Here is a 20,392-nt window from a genome sequence, read left to right on the forward strand (position 1 = left end):
GATCAGTATCTGATTTGACATGAACATAAGTACAGTACATCACAGTGTAAACAAGCTGTGTGTGCCTTTTCTGTGCAGTTACCTCAGATATTTGCAAACAGAGCCTTAGAAGGTACAGCCAGTTGCTTTCATTTATTGTTTTATGAGCTTTTTAAAAAAATGCAGTTTTCCAACTGCAGCAGAAATGATGTGATTCTGGAACAGGAGGCAGGAAAAGGATCGTCTGTATTGCATCAGATTTTTTTTGCAAGTGAACTAGCACATGCTTGCTTTATTTCTCCCAGTTTGCAGATGACTTGAAAACAAAAGTGAGCCCAGCCTTCAAACAAGCCATCATGGAACCACATTCTCTCAACAGCATGGATTTCTGCCCCACCAACTGCCATATTAACCTCATGGAGGTGTCATACCCCAAAAACACTACCTCAGCAGGGAGGTCGTTCAGCATTCGCATTGGACGGAAGCCCTCTATTATTGGTCTTGATCCAGAGCAAGGTGATAATTAACTTTCAGATCAAACTGATTTTATCTGCATAAAGAGCTGTGTCATTCCACTGCTCAGCAAGGTCAAAAGAAGTTCCAAAGAAACACAGTCTTGCCCTCCTGTTGTAATGCCTTTAAGCAGAGAGAGGCTTCAGGTGAAATGCTTTTAATAGCAGTGTGGTCACCTCATGATAATGAAGTGTCCAGAGTAGTGTTTGCACTTGGCAGATGTGACTTACTGACTAGAAGTGAATGGGGGCTGATTATTGTGCTAGTGCTGTGAAGACAGGCTGAATTTGCAGGGGAAGATGGGAGTCAATCAGATTATAGTGCTGGGTTTTTTGTCATTACTAAATAAACTCCATTCACTGGAGGTGGTAACTTTACTCTGTCAAGAGGATCTGTTTTCTGATAAAAGCTGCTACATAGCATTTGTCCTACAACCTGATTATTTCAACATTTCTTCATCATGATCTCATCTAATATGCTTCTGGTTCATTGTCTTATGAAGGTCAGAGTGCAGGAATGTTTGGAAGAGACACAGGGAAGCACAGACTAACCAATCTTCCGAAGAATGGCACTGACCATTCAAAATGAAGTTGATAAAGAAGCCCTGCTTGCTTGAAGTTATTAAAATTCCATAGTATTTTTAATGCAAGCCAAGGTGGTGGTTAGCAACGTACCATGCCAAAGCTATCAGCGTTTTTAAATGAAAAGGAACTTTATTTGTATTCTGTAAGGACCTAATCCTGTTTCTTTGTGTGTGCTTGTAAAGCTGGAATAATAACGCAGACTAACCCCTGAGAACCTGAATTCATTAACATTTCAACAAATGCTTTTAGATACTATCCATGTTGCCTATATATCTGTGGACAGTTGCTGTCATTACTTACATAATTTAAGCTGTTTCTGGATGCAGTAAATGCAAAAAATCTAGTTGGCACACCAGGAAAAAAACCCTTCTCTTTTTTTAAGGAATGTGTTTGTCATAAAATGTAATTATGTAAAATAATTCTGTGAAATCCTATTTTTTTCCTGTTAAAATTCCACCTATCTTAAACTAAATGTAACTAAACTTAAATCATTATTGGGATGGAGCAAGAAAAGTAATGAGAGCCGCACTAACTAGACCCTTCAATGTTCAGTAGGTACCTTAAATCCAGTCTCATATACTCAGCATTGCATCACCACCATGGCTGCACCATCCTGGAGATGTCTGACCCTAGAAGATGGAGATCTTGACAGCAGCTTTGGCCAGCAAAATGGAGGAGCAATTCAGGAAGAAAGGGGACTCGGTTTTCTGCTGAAACAGGAAGATCGGGAGATACAGGACTCCTACTTGCACCTTTTTAACAAACTTGACATTGCAGTGAAGGAAATGAAGCAATATGTCATTCAGATAAATAAGTGAGTAAAGCATCTGTATGCACTGCAGGGAGCAGTGCTGACAGAATGGAGGCACTGACCTCAGCCAGCCCGCTGTGCCTGTTGGCCCTGACTGTCAGACCCTTACACTCACCCCTTTGCACAGACGCTTGTGTTACAGCTCCTTGCTGGCTGTGTGAAACTTACATATGTCCAGTCCACCAATGTATGTATTATCGTCTTTTGCTCCTCAAAGTCTACCTGAATTCAACAGCCACTCATTTGCTTACTATATATTCCAATATAAGAATCTATTTGGTGCAAAGAGCAGGTTTGGAATTCCATATAGACGTAATCCCTACACTTGAGATTTTGTCTGTTGTAAGGCAGGCTAAACAAAACTTGTGAATTCAGGCCAGTTTCTCTGGGGCACCTATGTTTTCCTTTCCTCTGTCTTTTTCTCATTGTGGATCTCCCAGTAATTCTAATGAAGGATTTGAGTAGTGTATTTGTGTATTGTGCAGCTTTGCTGGGAGGGGCTGCAGGGGTGATCTGTGCAGGAGGAGGCCATGACGTGCCCTAAGCTACTCACAGTCACTCCCAGGAATCTCGGTAACAAAAAGAACAGCCCATCACGCACCAGAAGCTCAACTGACTGGAATGCCTTGGCTCAATCATACTTAAAGAAGGGTGGTAGCTGCTGGGTAGAGCCAGTGAGCTGAGGCACTGCCTGAGAGGAGAAACAAGTGCCTTGGATGGAGGAAGTGAGGACTCTGGGAAATTAAACCCAGAGCTCTTTCAGGCCACGCTGGTTACAGTGATTAAACTATACTCTGTGGAGGTAGGGTACCTATGGAAACGGGACCTTTTGTGAGCCAAGCTTCATGGATTTCAGTGAACCCCCTTTAGAACTTGCAGTTTCACGTACCTGTGGTCTATGCAGAATGCTGGCAAGGTTGCTTTTGATTTCACAGAGCTGAATTCCAGCCATATTCATTATAGCCACCAGTCCCTGAGAGCTCTGTGTTCTTCTTCTGCAGACTTTTGTCCACCATAACAGAACCTACAGAAGGTGGTGCCTGTGAGCCACCATCTACTGAGGAGACATCTCCACCTTCCCTGGGAACAGAAGAGAGTGATCCTGACAAAGCCGAGCATGGTGGAATCAAGAAGGTCTGTTTCAAGGTTTCTGAGGAGGACCAGGAAGACTCTGGCCAGGACACAATGAGTTACAGAGACTCCTACAGGTTAGTGTAAAGATTGTGCCACTTTTCCCTTACTAATACAATGTTCTGAACTTCTAATCCACGTATAGATTCAACAAACAGGGTATTTCCCAGTCAGTCAGTTATTCTATATTCACTTTCTAAAGTATTCACTAGCTATAGTTATTTCATTACATTTATTGCCATGGAGATACAACCACAAACCTTCCCTCACAACAATGCCAGAAGGTTAATGCTTCTAGAAAATAGAATAAAACGAAATAAGTAGGTCTGGTGTGACTGTCCCTTTGTGTGTGGTGTAGCTGGAAAGCACAGCAGCACAGCAGAGTTTGCCTGGTCCTGTAACAGCCACTGTTGTAAGGGGATGTTTCCATTCAGTTCTGCAAACAATTTTCCCCGAAGTCTCAAGACTCTGAGAACCAGAAGTGGGCACTGAGGTTTTTGTTTTTAATGGGCCTTTGAAACCACAATACAAATGTTTATTCAGGTGCCTCAAAATCTAATCTTTGGGACACGACTGACTGCTGCTTCTCCAGGAACGCTTGCTACCAAAGGAAATCTGAGACACTCCAAATGCATCTTTCCTTGGAGGAAACATTTGGAAACTCAGCTTCAGAAGAAACAGAGTAACAAGTTGCAGTCATGTCTGACCATTGCAGTTTTACATCCTTAATAGGCCATTCTTACACTTATAGTAATGTTGTAGGACTTTGCCTACACAAAGGAGTAAAGGCACTTCACAGTGAGCTGGGAGGATTACTGTGACCTGCTATGGGCTTGTTTCTTTCCTTGCTGTTGGTTTTGTGCTGGTACAAGTAATAAAATGTTACATTCATGCAGGGCTGCAGAAATTATGGGATCAGAGCAGTTTACATCGAAGGGTTCGCTGGAGCCCATGTGGTCCATTGTCATTCAGAGCAGATCCAACAAGACTGGGTTGCTCAGGGTGTTGTCCAGTTGAATACTGAACATCTCGAAGGGCAGCAAATACTAAGTCAGTAAAGAAACAGAAGCGGCACTCAGAATGTTGGGATCTGTGGCTTCTGTTTCTTGTGCCAGATTAAATCTGCACAGGTGCTCTTAAGGGTTTTATTGAAATGTGCTGCATTTCTTTTGTTGTTAGAATCCCATTTCTGAGCAGTTCAGTTGAAATGGCTAATTGAGGCTAATCTGTTCTGGGTAACAAAGTGACACCACAAACAGTCTCTGCGGGGCTGTCACTTGTTCATAAATTCTACACATAAATGTAAGATGAGATAGATTATTCTGTCTTATCTTTATTAGACAGAGGCAGAGAATTAAGCATATATTACAGATAATAGTTACTCAAGAGGCAGTAAAATGTGTTTTGATCTAAAAACTACTGAGGAGCTACAGAGCTAAGCAAATTACAGATAAGAAAAACACCTTGTTTACATTAGCTGTCCTGCTTTCTGTGGGATGATTTGGAGGTGTAAATCAAATGTCACAAGGGTTCGTACTGCAGAGTAGTTACCCTAAGTATTAATCTTCTTCAGAAAATATACTTTTCTTTGATACTAGGTTTAACAAAGAACAGGCAAGAACCTTGATTGGGGTTCTTTGAATTGCTCTTTTTTCTCTCATTTCAATCTAAAATAAAAACAATCTGGAGAATTTTCTAGGCTTTGTTTCGGGCTTGCAGCGTTAAAACCACTCGCACTTAATTGGAGGGGGGCTGAGATCTGCAGCTTTTTTGATTACCTTTATTAAGTTCTAGTTGGTATAAAGTGAACTTTAAACAGGGGAGATTCATGCTAGAATCTTCCAGCTGTTCATGAGCCAGCACTGGTGTGAAGCCAAATGTAGTGACCCCTCTGCTTCCTGAGGTGGTTTTAGGATCTGCAGTGCCCAATTCTCTGACAGTATAGATTCCTTGAATTTCCCCTCCACTCTCCAGAAGCTGTGCTGCTGCAGCTTCCATACAGGCTGGAGTTGGGTGATGTAATATCCTGAGGATTGGTAACGAATGTGGAGTTCAGTGGAGGTTCAATCTCATAGATTCTAATTATTTCTCCCCTACTCCACACTCGTAAGAGCATGTTCAGTGACATAACCCAGGTGAGGTCCACGGTGGAAAGCCCATTTTCATTATTTACAGGGTCCAGGTGACTACAAATGGAACAAGACATCCTCTTACAGTGCTAGCCCCAGAGGCTTTGCTTAATGGTTGTTCTGCATGTAATGGGCTTTCCTATATGGGTAACTGAATTAGTCTGGCAGATTGCAGTGTTAATAAAACCAGAATAATGGTATATCAGGGACAGCTTTTTTCTATCACCTTTTTTGCCTTTCTTTCTAGTGAATGTAACAGTAACCGGGACTCAGTGTTGTCGTACACCAGTGTGCGCAGCAACAGCTCTTACCTGGGCAGTGATGAGATGGGATCAGGTGAGTGCACTGTGTAGGTTATGTGCATCTCTCTCACACCAGACCCCCAGCAGAGCTGATAGGTCTTTGCTGATTATAAGCACTTGCATGTTTCAGCTGCAAATGTGGTTTTTTCAAAACTAATCAAAAGAACATAAGAGATTTGTTCGTTCTCTAATAAACTACAGTGAATTTGGAGTATGGAAGAGGTACTAGGCAGGGCTAAGCTTCCTTACTTATCGGGCATTTGCATTATAAGAAAACCATTAATATTTTATCTATGAATTACAGATAAAGCAGCATCATTTTTCACCCTTCACAGTGTGAAGGTGTGCTTGTGTCTCACGTGGCCTCATCTCAGATTATGTTTGTCAAGTTAAGAGCTTTTCATCTTTCCTTTATTAGGAGATGAGCTTCCCAATGATATGAGGATTCCTTTAGACAAGCAAGACAAACTTCATGGCTGCCTGGAACATCTGTTTAACCAGGTATGTAAAGCATTACTCTTACTCAGAATTACTTCATCAGTATCAATACAAGAAATTGGAAGTATCACATTGTTTAATTAAATCATAATTTGAGGGAAGGCAAGTTATGAAGATTTTGGGGTACAGTGTAAGCTAGTGTGCTGTAGGGCAGTTGAAGGAATTGGTCTTGTCAATAGTAAGTTCCCTTGTGTGATTTAAGCAAAGTTGACCTGCCTTACCTCAGGCATTAGACTAAGTGGAAAAAAGGAGAAGGCAAACAAAATTCTAGTACCTTGTATGGTCTAAATGGGTCACATTTACTTGATCTCAGGAGAGCCCTCACATGTTTACACATCTATATAGATGTATAGCACCAGATAACACTGACTGGAAATATTCCAATTATAGGTTGACGCAATCAATGCACTTCTAAAAGGACCAGTAATAACTAAGGCCTTTGAAGAAACCAAGCACTTTCCAATGGACCACAGTTTGCAAGGTAGAGAAAAAGGCTGATTGTATTGAACAATGTTGTTTGCTAGGACTTAAGAGCGTAACATGAGTGCATGTATGTTGTGTGGCCACACAGAGTTACATCAACAGCAGGTGTGAGTCTGACCATTGAAATGTTGCATCCTTAGAAGGTCATTTTCATATGATTTCCTTTGGGAAACACAGGAACACTTTTCTGGTAGATGCAGCTGAATCCTCACACCTCTTTCACAAGTCTCCAAATGTATCCTTTGATGTAAACAGGGGATCACAGATCTGTATCAGCAGATACCATCTCAAAAGGTACAGGGTGAGATAGGTCAGGTACAAGGTAAATGAGCACTCTGATAAGGTGATGAGGGGCTGACCACTGTAGATCTGAGGCACCAGATGGTTCTGTCTGAGTTTGCTTAATGACTTACTCTGCTTCAGCTGGATAACTGCCAGAGTAAACTCATCCTCACATGACACGTATTTTGAAAACAGATTCCCATAGAGAGCAAATGATACCCTGTTTCCTTTTGCCTCAGGGAGCACCATGAGACTTTAGTCCTAATGGTTTGGGGGCCCAGGATGTGGTTTCTTCTCTCACTGAAATACACAGGACTTTGTTTTCTGAGCATTTGCTGCATTTCCTTTCCCACTTGAAATCTGAAATATTTCCTGCTATTCCTACTGCACTTCAGGTGCTGTAGTCACAAGCAGAGAGCTGCTGCTTTTTCCTTCTGACTCCAGAAATTGAGTTCTGTTACATGAACTCATTTCTACAAACATATTCATGTTTATGTAGCATATCTGTTAGTCTTCCCATTCACTGTTTGAATGAAGTGAAGAAATAACAGACCCTTCCTTTATTTTATTTTGCTTAAACAGAGTCTCATTTATTAAAACTAGATCAAGTACACTGCAAGAGTCTTTTGATTAAGTGATGATCCCACCTTCACCACACTAAGGAACACAGGCATCCTGCTTATGTTCAGCTGGAATCCTGGCCTCAAGTGGTTGTTTAATAGCTGCCATGAACATCTGTCCATTCAGTGATGGATGGGGATTTGAATGCTGTTTTTCCTGTTCATGAGCAGTGTCATTGGCACAGTCTTTCTCTGTTTCTCTGTCTGCTTACACGTTTTATCACTAACAGTGGGGTAGTTGGCTTAGCTACATAGCTAAGTCACGGAGAATCAATCTTCTACTCTGTAATTAAATAATATGCTTCCATCAGGTGAAAGAAAGCAGGATATTTCATAACTTTTCATCAGTATTACGGGATGTGACAGCTGCAGTCAAAAGGCTGATCTGATTCTGCGCAGCCAGAGTCTCTGGATGTACCCAGAGTTGCCTCGTGCACATTTTTAAAGGCAGAGAAAATGGCACGGAATTCTGTGCTGTGGGAGTGGTGCAGAGCTCCCCTCACTGTGCCTGTGGTCACCCGTGTCCGTAACTTGTAGTCCACACACTGACAACTGTGCTAGGAAACTGCTGATTGTGAGATTTTAGGAATAGTCTTCTTTCCTTCCATATTAGAACTATTTAAGAACTTTTTTCATTCAAAATCATTGCTATTTATAAGGTATCTCTGCTTTCAACTGTATATACACTATAACTGATAAGCCACTCTCAGCTCTGTAGCATTTCCTCAGTGGCTAATGAGCTCCATTTTTCCTAGAATTTAAACAGAAGGAGGAAACCACAGTAAGATGCCGGAATAATATTCAAGCCAGCATTCAAGAAGATCCATGGAACCTTCCACTGCGCATCAAGAACCTTGTTGAAATCATACAGAAGCATGTGGAAGGTCTGTAAATAAGAAAGAAAAAGTTTTTTATTGGCTTCAGGGAGAAAAGATCTTGATCTAATCAAGCCCATCAGTTCAGTTTATCATTGTATCATCTCCATTGGTAATAAGGCTGTGCAAGGATCTAGAGAACAGGCAGAACAGGTTACTGCTTGCAGAGTCCCAGTACCCTATGGTAAAATCTCACCTGTGCAGCAATTCCAAAGAACTTTCTCTCCCTTACTTTATTTCACCAGCCCATTCAGACAGAATGGTATCAGACTGATCTATTCCCTGTGCTTTTTGTACCCTTTTTAGAAAATAGATTCCAAAATGAAATGAATGCTAATCAGATACTGCAGCATCTTAAACCATTGCAGCCTGGGTGAACTGGAACAGGAGCTCATCTGATGTTTACAGTCCAGTTCAAAGCTCAACAGAAATCACCTCCTTAGGGATACATCCACATGCAATTTGCTTCCAATAATTCACAGCAGTTAGCAGAGCATTTAGCCTGTAAAGCTCTTTGATTTACACTTTGTTTCTTTCTCAGTCATTAACATCTGTGTAAGGACTACTAGAGTAAAGAGAAATGGGCGTGTGGGGGCCAAGCATTGTGGGGAATGAGGAGACTGTTAATCAAATGCACTAAAATCTCCCTTAGATCATGTTGACCACAGCATTCTCTTTCTTCACTATTCTAGATGGGAAGAACCAGCTGCTCCTGGCCTTGTTAAAATGCACAGGTAAGGGGCTCTGATTTGTTACAAAACATCATACATACACAAGTCCCTAAAACTTGCACGTGCATGCATGTGCATACATAAGAATGTTATGTTCTTCCGTAACATTTAGGTTTTTCCCTGGCATTTTATGCTAACATTTCTCATGCTCTGTACCTAGGGCAACCTTCCCATGCATGTGACATCTGTTCTTCAGTTTACATGATTTCAGTCACTGCAAGCTGCTTGTTGTTACCTGCCTGGTCACTGATGTTTCTTTCACGAGCACTGTTTTTCTTTTACTGTCTTCATTTTTTCCTTTGTACAATCCCTCTTCCCAGATGGCCCTTACTGTTTCCTGCTGTGGTGAGAACATGCAGCAAAAATGAGACCTATTGCACAACTTTCTGTGAGACTGGACTCTGTCAGCTTTCCAAACTGAGCAGGCGCGTTAGGCATCAGAACTGTGTATGCTGAAAGAACAGCCAGAAGCAGACTAAGAAACCTGTGTGTGCAGCAGCACCTAAAATGCACCATGAACATCATCAATCTGTTACCATGTGCAAAACATTGTGCTCATAGCTCAAGGAAAAAGCCTTTCCCAGGGGTAAATGTGTGGTCTTGTAATCGAAACACCTACTTCATGTAGTTTTGTTTGAAAATGAGGTAACAACTAGATGGAGTAGGCTGTTACTTCACTGTGCCAGACATGATTCTCAAGTCTGCACAGAATGATGATGCAAGATTTGTGTGGCTCTGTCACCTCTTGGCTACTGCCAGAGCTGGTCTGTGAGTCCATCCAGATCAGTCTCATGGCTATGGAGGCTGGTTTTACTGATGGCAACTGCAGTGACTCCCAAAGCCTCTACCTGTGCCCCATCTGCAGCATTTCCATGGACATCCTCTGGAAAGAATGGAGAAGTTGGTGGCACTGAACTGGCCAGAGCAGCTTTATGGCACCAGGGATTCCCTTGCCTTGAGGGCAGCCCTAATCTCTCTTTACCGTACTTCTAGCAGCACAGAGGTGTGCTGCTGGACGACTGGTTGTCCTTAGGTTGAGAATATGGCCCAGAGCCTGGCGTGTCCTGGTGGTCTTCAGTGCTTTATAAAGATAATGCAGATCTTCAAAGCCCCTGGGGGATGTTCAGCCTCTTTCTCTGGGGAACACTGCCTTGATGAGAGACTGCTGTGCTGCCATGCCCGCTGGAGGAGCCTGGGGTGCCTGGGAAGGAGCTTGTCACTTATTCATGTGCCTCTTTGGCCTGCAATCCCCTTAAGTGTGACGAGGTTGCTGTGACCAGCAGCATGTGGCTGCCTGGCAGGCGAACTGGAAGCAAAGTTAACGTGGGGGAAATTCTCCCAGGAAACATAAACCAGTTGGTACCGTATGGACAGGCCCAGTTAATGTATTAAGCATATGGGAAGCCCACAAAATACAGATGGATGGGGGAAGATGAATCTCTAATAGCCCAGGAGAGAAGTAATGGCAGAGACTTTCTTTCAAGAATTCTCTTGCTTCTGTAAACATAAAAAGAAGGGAATCGGTCCAGACATGGCACAAAGGAGGTACAGCTCTTCCCAGTCAGAAGAATGAGCTTGCAGATGGCAGAGGTAATAATAAACAGTCAAGTGGACTAGAAAATGTTCAACATGCATGTACTCTAGCTGTGCTGTCTTTATCCACCCACCCAGGTCGCACAGCAAGAAGAGGTTATCTGTTAAGTCTGTGCAAAGCTACAGCAGAAGCCAAATGTCTCCCATACACAAACTGCTGCTTTGGCAGTGACATTAAAGGCCAATGTTCTCATGACTTCTTTGTGCTCTTCTCCCCTTCTCTGGCAGATACTGAGCTACAGCTGAGACGTGATTCCATCTTCTGTCAGTCTCTCGTGGCTGCTATTTGCACCTTCTCAGAGCAGTTACTGGCTGCTCTCAACTATAGATACAACAACAATGGAGAGTATGAAGAGAGCAGCAGAGACGCCAGCAGAAAATGGCTGGAACAGATAGCAGCCACGGGTGTTCTACTGAACTACCAGTCTCTCCTCTCCCCTGCTGTGGTAAGATGAAGAGCTGTGCCCCCCTTGGGTCCACTCACACTTGCTGTATGCATCCCTGCCACTCACAGCACAGCCAGAGCCCTTCATTCTAGCAGCGTGTGTAGCCTCTCACTACAGCAACCTCTGGAGATTCCTGCTGCTGACAACTATGTACCAATATTCCACATCCCATCATTTTCATCTCCTCGCAAATACTGGACCCACTGTCACACTAGAACACTATAGGAATCTGCCTGCCTTCCTGTTTGGAGTAATGCTGCTGCACTTAGGGAGGTTTTACTGCTCAGCACATGGTGATGCATGTGTGGCCTGCCATCTCCTGGTAGAAACACACATTGCCACAAACAGGTGGAAGAGCTCTTGATTATTTCGAGTTCAGACAACATGAAAAGCTAGGCTTTTGTTGTTTCCTGTACTTGGTACCTGTATAAATGCTTAGAAAAAAGGAGCATAAAAAAGGCAAGTTGCTCTGACATAATAGAGAAGAGACCTTTTTTTTTTAAATACACAATCCAAACTCTATCCATGTGTAACTGCTGTTTCCTTACGCTGCGTGGAATGGGTGGACATTTATTTCACAGTGACCAGTACGCTTTTCCTTTCCCATTTGTAGGTACAGAGTAAAGTTTGGAGAAAGAGATCCTTTCAAACTTACTCCTTAAACCTCTCTGCTCTCTGTGAATTGCATCAAATGACATCTCAGCAAAGAGTAGCTGAATTTGTATCACAAAGTTAGAGCCATTAGTAATTACCTGGCTGGGACTGAGCTGATGGAAAGCAACACATTCTATTCTAGGTCTCCTGAACCAAAGCATGCCCAGAAAAACTCTACCTTCCTGCCATTAATCTCGCTCTGGCAGATCACAACCTGTTTATATCTGTTTCTTTGCTCTACAGAAGGAGGAGCGCACTATGCTGGAAGACATCCAGGTTGCTCTGACTGAATTGGACAAAGTTGCCTTCTATTTCAAGCAGCTGGATGAAAGTCTTGTAGCAAGTGAGTAGTCTCTGTTTCTTTGAAGCTCTCTTTTTCTCGTTTGTTTTATGGGTTAATATTCTCCATGACTATAAAGCCTCTGCAGCATTGCTGCATTTTCTCAGCAAACACACAGCATAAACCACAGGACTGATATCACAGGATGCTGGTTGCATGTTCTGTGATTTGTAACTATGGTCTGTTACCTCACCTGTGTGATTACACACACGGGGAGGGATGGGAGACTCTGAGCAGTTCCTGATGGATGTGTGTAATTCACCATCATCTAAGGTAGAAGGACTGTCCCTCCCAGCCCTTTTGTGTCCTGTCCCCTCTCCTGCCACATCTCTCTCCAAGTTTTCTGACTACGAGATGCCATGAAACAAGGTGGAATTTCAGTTATTAACCATGTTTGTTGTATTGGTGCCAAACACCATGCCAGGTCATGCAAACTGTGTATCTTATAAAGTGTGATATTTCAGAGCCTGCATTCTCTCAGTAAAGGCTCTCCCTTAAGCATCTCATGGTGGAGATGTGAAATGTCATTAGATAATTCAGCAAGCTCAGATAGCAGTGGTTTCGCATTTCTCCTGCTGTGGTAAAGCAGCCAGTGTTTTATCTTTATTTCTCCAGATACTCATGTCTTCTACCACATCGAAGGAAGTCGCCAGGCCTTGAAGGTTATCTTTTATCTTGACAGCTACTACTTCTTCAAACTGCCTTCTCGATTTCAGAATGGGGGAAGCTTGAAACTGCACATGGTGCTCTTTACAAAAGGTGTCTATAAAAAGCTTTCTTGAGAAAAATAAGCTATCTGATAATGTTAAAAGACTCAAAGAATGACCATAAGTTGTTAACATAATGCAGCTGAGAACTGCAGACCTATTTAAGAAGCAGATGCTTCTATTCTAGGAAGACCTGGGGAGATATTAGAATTAGATGCATATATAAGAACAAGATATGCCTGTTTAGGACTTTTTTATGCCTTCCTGTAACCGCCATAGAGACATTGATATGGACAATCTGATCTACTATGGTATCAGATGTTCCTAGGCCACAGAGAAGTGCTTGTCAAAGTATATACTATGGCAGAATCATCTGGGCTAGATAGAAGTTGGCTTGATAAGCAAATGTTCACACCAAAATACAGTACTGGAAATTTCCTTCCAGGGGTTGCTATGTGAAATAATTGCTGTGAGGTGGTACCGTGTTTTGTGAAGCTCACCTTAGGATGCTACCGCTATATTCCAATACTGGGAAAAGCATTAAATTTATGCAGTAACAGAATCAGCCTTGATGTGGTCCAGCAGTCATTTGCTGGGCAGTGAGATGATATAAATAAATTATTAAAATGAAAACTCATAGGTTTAGTAAAATGTTGTCTTTTTCAGCTCTGGAGAGTACAGAGGGGCAATCACAACTGGCTGGCTCACCTCTAGAAGAACTTCCACAGCAAATTAATAGTATTTCACTTGACAAAGTGCAGCAATACTACCGTAAACTCAGGTATTTCACACTTCGCCTTTGCCTTAAAAGACATTGAAAGAACACTCCTTGCTAAGGACCTTAACGTTTAATGAAAAGGAGATTCTGGGGATGGTGATTTATGTACAAATACTGGTTTTGGAGCTCCTCATTGTGTGGGAAACTTGCTTTCTTCCTAGAGTTAAGCTTGTTCTGAAGCAGCACACTGTACAGGATCAAATTCCCATCTTATTGAACTGCAGAATTTTGTGCAGAGCTAAAATTACATAAAAAAGGGGATTTGGAATATTTTAGTACAGACTCAGTAAATTTCTGCTATCAAAATGGTGCTTCGGTAAGAAAGCAGATCTTGAAGTACGGGATTTCTGGCATAGCCTTCCCAGCTGTTTGGTACATGATAGTATATGATGTTATATATGTATGTGCTACAAATAAGACTCGCCAACTAATGGCGTCCTTGCTGGCCTTTTTGCAGGACATTTTACCTAGAGAGATCAAATTTGCCCACTGATTCCAACACTACTGCAGTGAAGATTGACCAGGTATTGTTACTGTGTTTATTTCTACAACGCATTCTCTCACATCTCTCAGTCCAGTGGTAGGATACCCATTCAGGTGACCTGTACAAACCCAAACGTCCTTTAAAGAATGTTCCATACCCTAAAAAAGTGACGTGAATTTCTCTGAAGCTTGGCTACAGTTCATTTGTTTAGAAGAAACTGTGCAGAAGCAGGGCAGACACAAACCCCTTAACTTCGGAACTAATGAGACTCCATATTGTCGTGACTGCCCCTGCTAAAGACAGCGTCTAATGTTAGACAGAATGAATTAATTGTCCTCTATAGAAGAAGCCTACAGGAAAACAGCACTTCCCAACATCCCATGTAAAGGCAGTCTAACCGGGGCAGGTGCCATATGTGAAGATATGCTTGTAAGGCATTAAATGCTACTTTAGGGAAGACAAAAAAAATCAGACTAGCTTTGCAGTTGTAATATACAGGGTATAAACAGCCTATGGGAGTGGTGATAATTGCAGAAAACAGCCCCAAGCTTAAGCAATTGTATTTTTTGCACTTCCAAGTTCATATATATTCTAAATAGTTGTTCCTGTATGGCAGTTACTCTGGTGTAGATGACTGTGCTTAGACACAGGATAAAGAACTGCATATGCCTTTATAACTGAAGGTGTAAGTATGCCACTGATGCATTTTATTATTGCTTTGTTTTAGCTTATTCGTCCCATTAATGCAATGGATGAGCTCTGCAGGCTGATGAAGTCCTTCATTAATACAAAACCAACACAGTCAGGATATTCCAGCAGTAACACATCAGGAGCAGGCCTGCTACCCATATCTTCTGAGCTGTGTTACCGACTTGGAGCCTGTCAGATCACCATGTGTGGCACTGGGATGCAGAGGTTTGATTTAAGAAGCCTTTGTGGTAGTGCTGAGAACTTGGTCCTTTCTAGAAATTTGAGCAATATATTTGATTCTGTGCAAAGCAATAGGAAGGTAGATCATAAGGCAATATAATAAGGACCTGAAGCTACTGCCATCTTTACATAGAACAGGCTGTGACTTTTAATACTTAATAATTGTATTGACACACAAACTTACGTTTCAGTGCATCAGCCAACGCAGCTGAGTGATCTCACTGCATGTTGCTTTCAGTCCACGCTGCCTTCAGTCACACCCTGAAAATGGAGGAAGTTGCTCAAAAAGACCTTTTGAATCTTGGTCAAAAATAGCTTTAGAATCTTGGTGTGTGCAACGATTGGTTCTGAACACACCACTGCTCTTTCAGTGTCTCAAAACCACTGAGTAAAGGAAAGACTGATTTGAGAACTTTATATGAATTGATGCAGAAGAGCAGGGAAAGAGAGCCTTGTAGTAACTGCAATATCTGGGTGTAACAAAGACTGGGCATGCACTAATTTCCTAAGTAAAAAACCCTAAAAAAGTAAATATAAGAACAGCAGCTAATGGAAGTTATGTACAGGACACTTACCTGTTAAGTATATCTATTTATAAATTTTAAATATGATCTGTGATTGAGTATCTATCTCCTGTCCCCATGTTCAGGAGTACACTGAGTGTGTCCCTGGAACAAGCAGCCATACTGGCGCGAAGTCACGGACTTCTGCCCAAGTGTATCATGCAAGCTACAGACATCATGAGGAAGCAAGTAAGTATCTAGCTGTGTGTCTGCTGCATGCCACTGGTTTTGTTCCAGTAACATCCAGTTTATTTCAATGGGGCACTGTATTTTGTACACTGCAAACCCATATAGCCAAACTCCTGTGTCTGAAGAGCTACACATATATTTGACAGGAATAAATTAAGTTTTGCATGTACAGCCATTCGAGCAATTAAAGTATAGGCCTCAGTCTACGTTATTTAAAGTGTGTGTCTTGATGGTTAGAGAGGTTATGCAGCATATTCAGGACAATTTCTGTATATAAAAAAACTGAGTCTCAGTCACAGTGTTAAATAGCAGGAATTCCCTAGTGTCAGACAGGCGTGCTTGTAAAGTGCTTTGGGACTAATTCCATCTTTTAAGTAAACACAGATGACTAATGTATCCACCCAATGGATTCCAAATCTTCTACAAGTAGTTAATGGATTCGCAAATAGAAACCATACTCCCATTATAATATTTTCCCCTAAGGATCAGATGCTTTATCGATACTGTCAGTGCCATAAATCCTCTGTTTCCTTAGGGACCAAGGGTTGAAATTTCTGCCAAGAATCTGAAAGTGATGGACCAAATGCCACAGTGTGCACCTCGGTAGGTTATTATGCATCATGCATTTTATCTGAGTGCTGGGTTTATGTTTCTGTAACAATTGGGGAGTTTCTGTTACAACCAAAGATCTCCTTAGTAGCAGTAGGAAAAAAAGAAAAAAGTCCTGGTTTCTTTCTCACTGTACTGAGTGCTCTGTAGATTAATCAGCTTTGCTGCTTACCATTTGCAGATCATTAACTTCAAAGGTTTCTACATATTCTGAATAGAACATAACTGATTAGAGAGAGGAGTTTTTTGGACTGTTGCTGTGTGTTGGCAAAGCCAGTGATTGACAGCCATCTGTGGGCTGCTCAGAAAGCCAAAATCCAGAATGGCAAATCTGACTGCAGATAAGCAGACATAATTCATACGCTAACACTGTTATGTGCTTAGCAGAGCTCAACTGCTTAGTTATGGCAGAGCAGGTTGAAGAGCACATGCTTTGAGACAGAGCAACCCCACAGTAGTAGTCTAAAAGAGAACTTTGAAAAGCACTTCAGAGTGAGTGTATTTGGTAGTGCTGCAGTCCTCCAAAGAACATGTCACTCCAGTGTCAATAAGACTTCCTTAAACCAGTGATATCTTATTCACCTGTTAAGACTTCTCAGTTGGTCTAAGCAAGTCCCACCTCATTCCTTTTTTTCCCCATCTGCTCCTCCAAATGTTTATAGGAAATTATTGCAAACTTTGGGGACTGTGATGCTTACTCTAATAAACAGTCTGGCCTTGCTTTTTTTAATCAGAGACCTTAAAAAGAACAACATTTTGCATTTAGAGCTTTATCCTTCTGTTGGATAAAGGGATAAAATAAAGGTCAGTGTTGGCTCCTTTGCCAGGTCCCCAGTGTCCTACATCAGCGTTTTAGCAGCACAGTTCTTTTGCCTCATTAATGGCTGTACATCACTTTGGTCCATTTTTATGACCATAACAGCATGCTGTGTTCAAAAAGAAACAGCTTTATAAACAAATCCTAAGACGAGGCATTTCTTTCATATACACTCTAAATCACAATGACAAATTCCAGGACTCTGTACTTGGATTATTTCAGGGCAATAAAGCTCAGATACATGTGTTCCTAGTGGGTTCCAGTGTCATACTGTGAAATAAAACTGAGCAAAATTAAAAGGAAAACTGAGGAATTAATGTTAATTCTCAGGATTATATTTCCTAGTCTTGAAGTTAGTCAAACTCTGTAGTAGGAGTCTTGAAAGAGAAGTTATGAAAGACTTGAGTTTATTCAAACGTAAAGTAGAAAAAGCCAAGAAAACCCCACCACAACCAGTACTATCCGAATGACAGGTAAGATGTATTTTTAGAGAAAACCTAAGCACAATTACTGATCTTAAAGTTTGTTCATGTCAACAAGCAGATGTGCTTGTATCTGTTGGGTGGCCCAGTCTATGAGCTTTTTTGGCCAGGAAAATGGGCATCTGGGTTTAAAGCAAAAGAAATTAAAAAAGGGACTACTGAAGACCCAAACTGGGTCAAATTGAAAGGGAGTGAGGGAAGGTCTCAAATAGTATTTAAGCAATGACTGTAAATACTTTAATTAATAAATCACTAGTGGAACTTCTGAATTTGCAGTTATTAAAAACAGTGGTATTCTTGATACTGGATTAACTCTAAAGCCTATAGAATGATAAAGGAGCAGTTGTATCTCATATACTATGCCAGTAACTTTATTTTACCATCCTTGTGATATTTAATACCGTACTAATTAGTTACTGCCATAACTAATACTGACTTCATCTGCCTTAAAGACTCTATAGGTTGTGCCAGCCACCTACAGATGGAGATTTATAAGGTGAGGGAGGCACCTGCCTTGCAGCATCAGTGGAGTGTTCAGCCAGGAGCAGCCCCACCTGAGGTACCCCCACAGCACCACCACCAATGGTGCTGAGCCCAGAGAGGAGCTCTTCTGCTGCGGGTTAGTCGGTGATGAACCTGCTGGCCCCAGACATCAGGAACCCACCTCTGAGCTCCTGCAGCGTGCGCAGGGATTCTTGTATTTCTTTGACTTGTTGAAGAAATCCACGAAACAAATACCCCAGAGCTAAGGTGGGTATTACTGCCATTTCCTAGATGCCTGGCAAAGTGACAGCTCTTTCAAGACAGTGCAGGTTTACTGGTGACTTGTGTGTGCTGCCACCTCAATGTAGTGGACTTCAAGATATGGATTGGTTATGCCTCCTCTCATGCTCCCCGTACTGCACCTGGCATCCATTTAATTGCCAGCATAGTTTTGGTCAGTGTTCTGGAGCAACAGCCTCAGAAACACCACTTTTTCATGAACTGACCTGCACTTTTGAATGATGAGTAGCACAATCCATGGTTTATTCAAACATGAACATCAAGAATGTCTTCTGGAGTAATTTTCACTCAGCCCAGTGAGAAGCGATCTCCCGATGCTGCAGAGTATACATTCCATAATCCTTCCTAACATTACTTCATTTTACTTACTGTAGCTTTCAGGTTTTTGATTAACTCTTTTTACTAATGCCCTGTTATGTACTCTGGAAATACAGAACTATTTAAGAGGAGAAACTGGGAGTGAAAGATTTTAAAGGAAACTTCACAAAGGAAAAAAAATCCTGTCTTATAACCTGATTATTTGAACAGATGTAGTTTTTAAAACAGGTCAGAAGAACTATACTTATTTATGTGGAGTGGCATATGTGTTTTCGATCATGTTATTATATATACAAGATTTAAATAAAAATTATATTGTTTAAAATGGGACCAATATGCTGGCAGTTACACAGCTACTCCCAGTTTACTGAAAAGAAATCTACATTATTTAAAATCTTTCAATATTTAAGTAGTCTTTAATACAGTTATTGAGATGTATTAGGGGTGCTTCTAAGTTAAAAGACAAAAGGAATCATGTATATAATGTACTTTATTTTTTTCTTGTTTGAAGCATTGTTCTCCATCCTGTCAGTATTATCCTAAGCACGGTAATTTTTCCCAAATTACTAGCTGAAACACATTGAAACATGTCAGCAGTCTCAGGACAGACATACGGTTCTTTTGGAGTGAGTGCCTTAACACGACCGCCCAGCCCCAGGGAGTTGGAATTGCAGCCGGTGCAGGCCAGGGTGTGCAGGGGACTCACCATGACTCTGGTTCTCCACAGCCTCCTTTGGAACAGTTCCAAGTCAGGACATCCTGAAGCGCTTTGCAGTGATGTACATTGTAGAAAATAAAGGTTTGGGGGTTTTATTTGTGATGTTGTTTGGTTCTTAGCTGGCTTTATTTTATTTTATTAACATCCAAACCAAGTGAAAATCTAAAATTAGACTTTTTCCATTTGGATTGGTAGCTCTTGTGACTTTTTTTTTTCTCATCTACACTTCAACACAAAATGGTTTGTGACAAGCTTGGAGATGCAGATTGTTCGGAACCCTGTTTCTTCATTTTTTATCCCTTCACTCACAGACTGCTAATTCTGGGGAAGAACCGTGGTTTGTTTTTAGCTCTTACCTGTTTCCTCTGACCTAGAGCAACCTGTTGCAGGGAGCTAGGACAACCCACCAGTCACTGGCTGTCAGATGCAAGGGTTGTTAACCAAGTGTCTATCTGTACTGCAGCCAGAGCAGCAGGTCATTATTTCAATGCACTTTTTTGTTAATTTTGGAGGAGTTTGGACTTTTGCCATTTGCTGTTCCAAAAAGCAATGGGTGTTTCTTTACTGAATCCTCAACTTAAAATGTACTTAGCATTAGAAGAACTGTAGGAACCCCACAAAATAAAAAAGAACACATAGGCCAAGGTCCTTGCTTTGTTTGCATCAGTTCTGCTTAGCAGAACTGCAGCAATCTTACAGCCTGTTCAGGATCTCAGCCCAGCCTTACACAGTCACTGTAAACATTAAAGATGTGTAGCAGAGCAGCTAAGGGCATTTACACTGTGCACTGTTTTCCATTGAAATGTATGTGATAGAAGTTTTTATTATTAAAAGTTGGTTTATATTCTAAGGAAATAAGGTATGATCTTATTTTTCTGTTATACCCATTAGTTCCTTAGCTCTAAGTTCTTCTGATCAGTTTAAGTTCTGCTATTTGCATGGAGCAATGAAGAGTTAACAGTTTAAACTGTAAGGGAAAAGTGGGTTTTGCTGTCAGTTCAATCTGGCATTGTAGAGCTAAACTCTTCCTGTTTGTGCAGTGT

At 41.5% G+C, this 20,392-nt stretch overlaps 1 protein-coding gene and 2 long non-coding RNA genes across 5 annotated transcripts in view; 1 reads left to right on the top strand and 2 right to left on the bottom strand.

The window, feature by feature from the left end:
* PREX1 (phosphatidylinositol-3,4,5-trisphosphate dependent Rac exchange factor 1) overlaps window positions 1-19,451 on the top strand; it is a 150,843-nt gene extending 131,392 nt beyond the window's left edge. For 2 of the 3 annotated variants that reach the window (XM_062642369.1, XM_062642367.1), the window contains exons 24-40: window positions 285-495; window positions 1,629-1,890; window positions 2,889-3,095; window positions 5,395-5,483; window positions 5,868-5,950; window positions 6,338-6,428; window positions 8,088-8,216; window positions 8,900-8,941; window positions 10,760-10,977; window positions 11,875-11,974; window positions 12,587-12,730; window positions 13,345-13,459; window positions 13,914-13,980; window positions 14,668-14,855; window positions 15,520-15,622; window positions 16,158-16,225; window positions 17,983-19,451. In XM_062642369.1, coding sequence (XP_062498353.1) covers window positions 285-495; window positions 1,629-1,890; window positions 2,889-3,095; window positions 5,395-5,483; window positions 5,868-5,950; window positions 6,338-6,428; window positions 8,088-8,216; window positions 8,900-8,941; window positions 10,760-10,977; window positions 11,875-11,974; window positions 12,587-12,730; window positions 13,345-13,459; window positions 13,914-13,980; window positions 14,668-14,855; window positions 15,520-15,622; window positions 16,158-16,225; window positions 17,983-18,025 — 2,160 coding nt within the window. In that variant the 3' untranslated portion in view covers window positions 18,026-19,451. The remainder of the gene's footprint in view (window positions 1-284; window positions 496-1,628; window positions 1,891-2,888; window positions 3,096-5,394; window positions 5,484-5,867; window positions 5,951-6,337; window positions 6,429-8,087; window positions 8,217-8,899; window positions 8,942-10,759; window positions 10,978-11,874; window positions 11,975-12,586; window positions 12,731-13,344; window positions 13,460-13,913; window positions 13,981-14,667; window positions 14,856-15,519; window positions 15,623-16,157; window positions 16,226-17,982) is intronic. The other variant, XM_062642368.1, reaches the window with a different exon arrangement.
* LOC134175924 (uncharacterized) overlaps window positions 1-20,392 on the bottom strand; it is a 94,060-nt gene that overhangs the window by 8,978 nt on the left and 64,690 nt on the right. The window lies entirely within an intron of this gene.
* On the bottom strand, window positions 13,205-19,417 carry LOC134175926 (uncharacterized). The gene is made up of 2 exons (XR_009969200.1): window positions 19,338-19,417; window positions 13,205-13,694 (listed from the first exon to the last, which is right to left on the bottom strand). It is a non-coding gene; the product is annotated as an uncharacterized LOC134175926 (long non-coding RNA).

Source organism: Pezoporus occidentalis, unplaced genomic scaffold, assembly GCF_034315485.1.
Source record: "Pezoporus occidentalis ecotype Australia unplaced genomic scaffold, CSIRO_AGI_Poc_V1 ctg70, whole genome shotgun sequence".
NCBI lineage: Eukaryota > Metazoa > Chordata > Aves > Psittaciformes > Psittacidae > Pezoporus > Pezoporus occidentalis.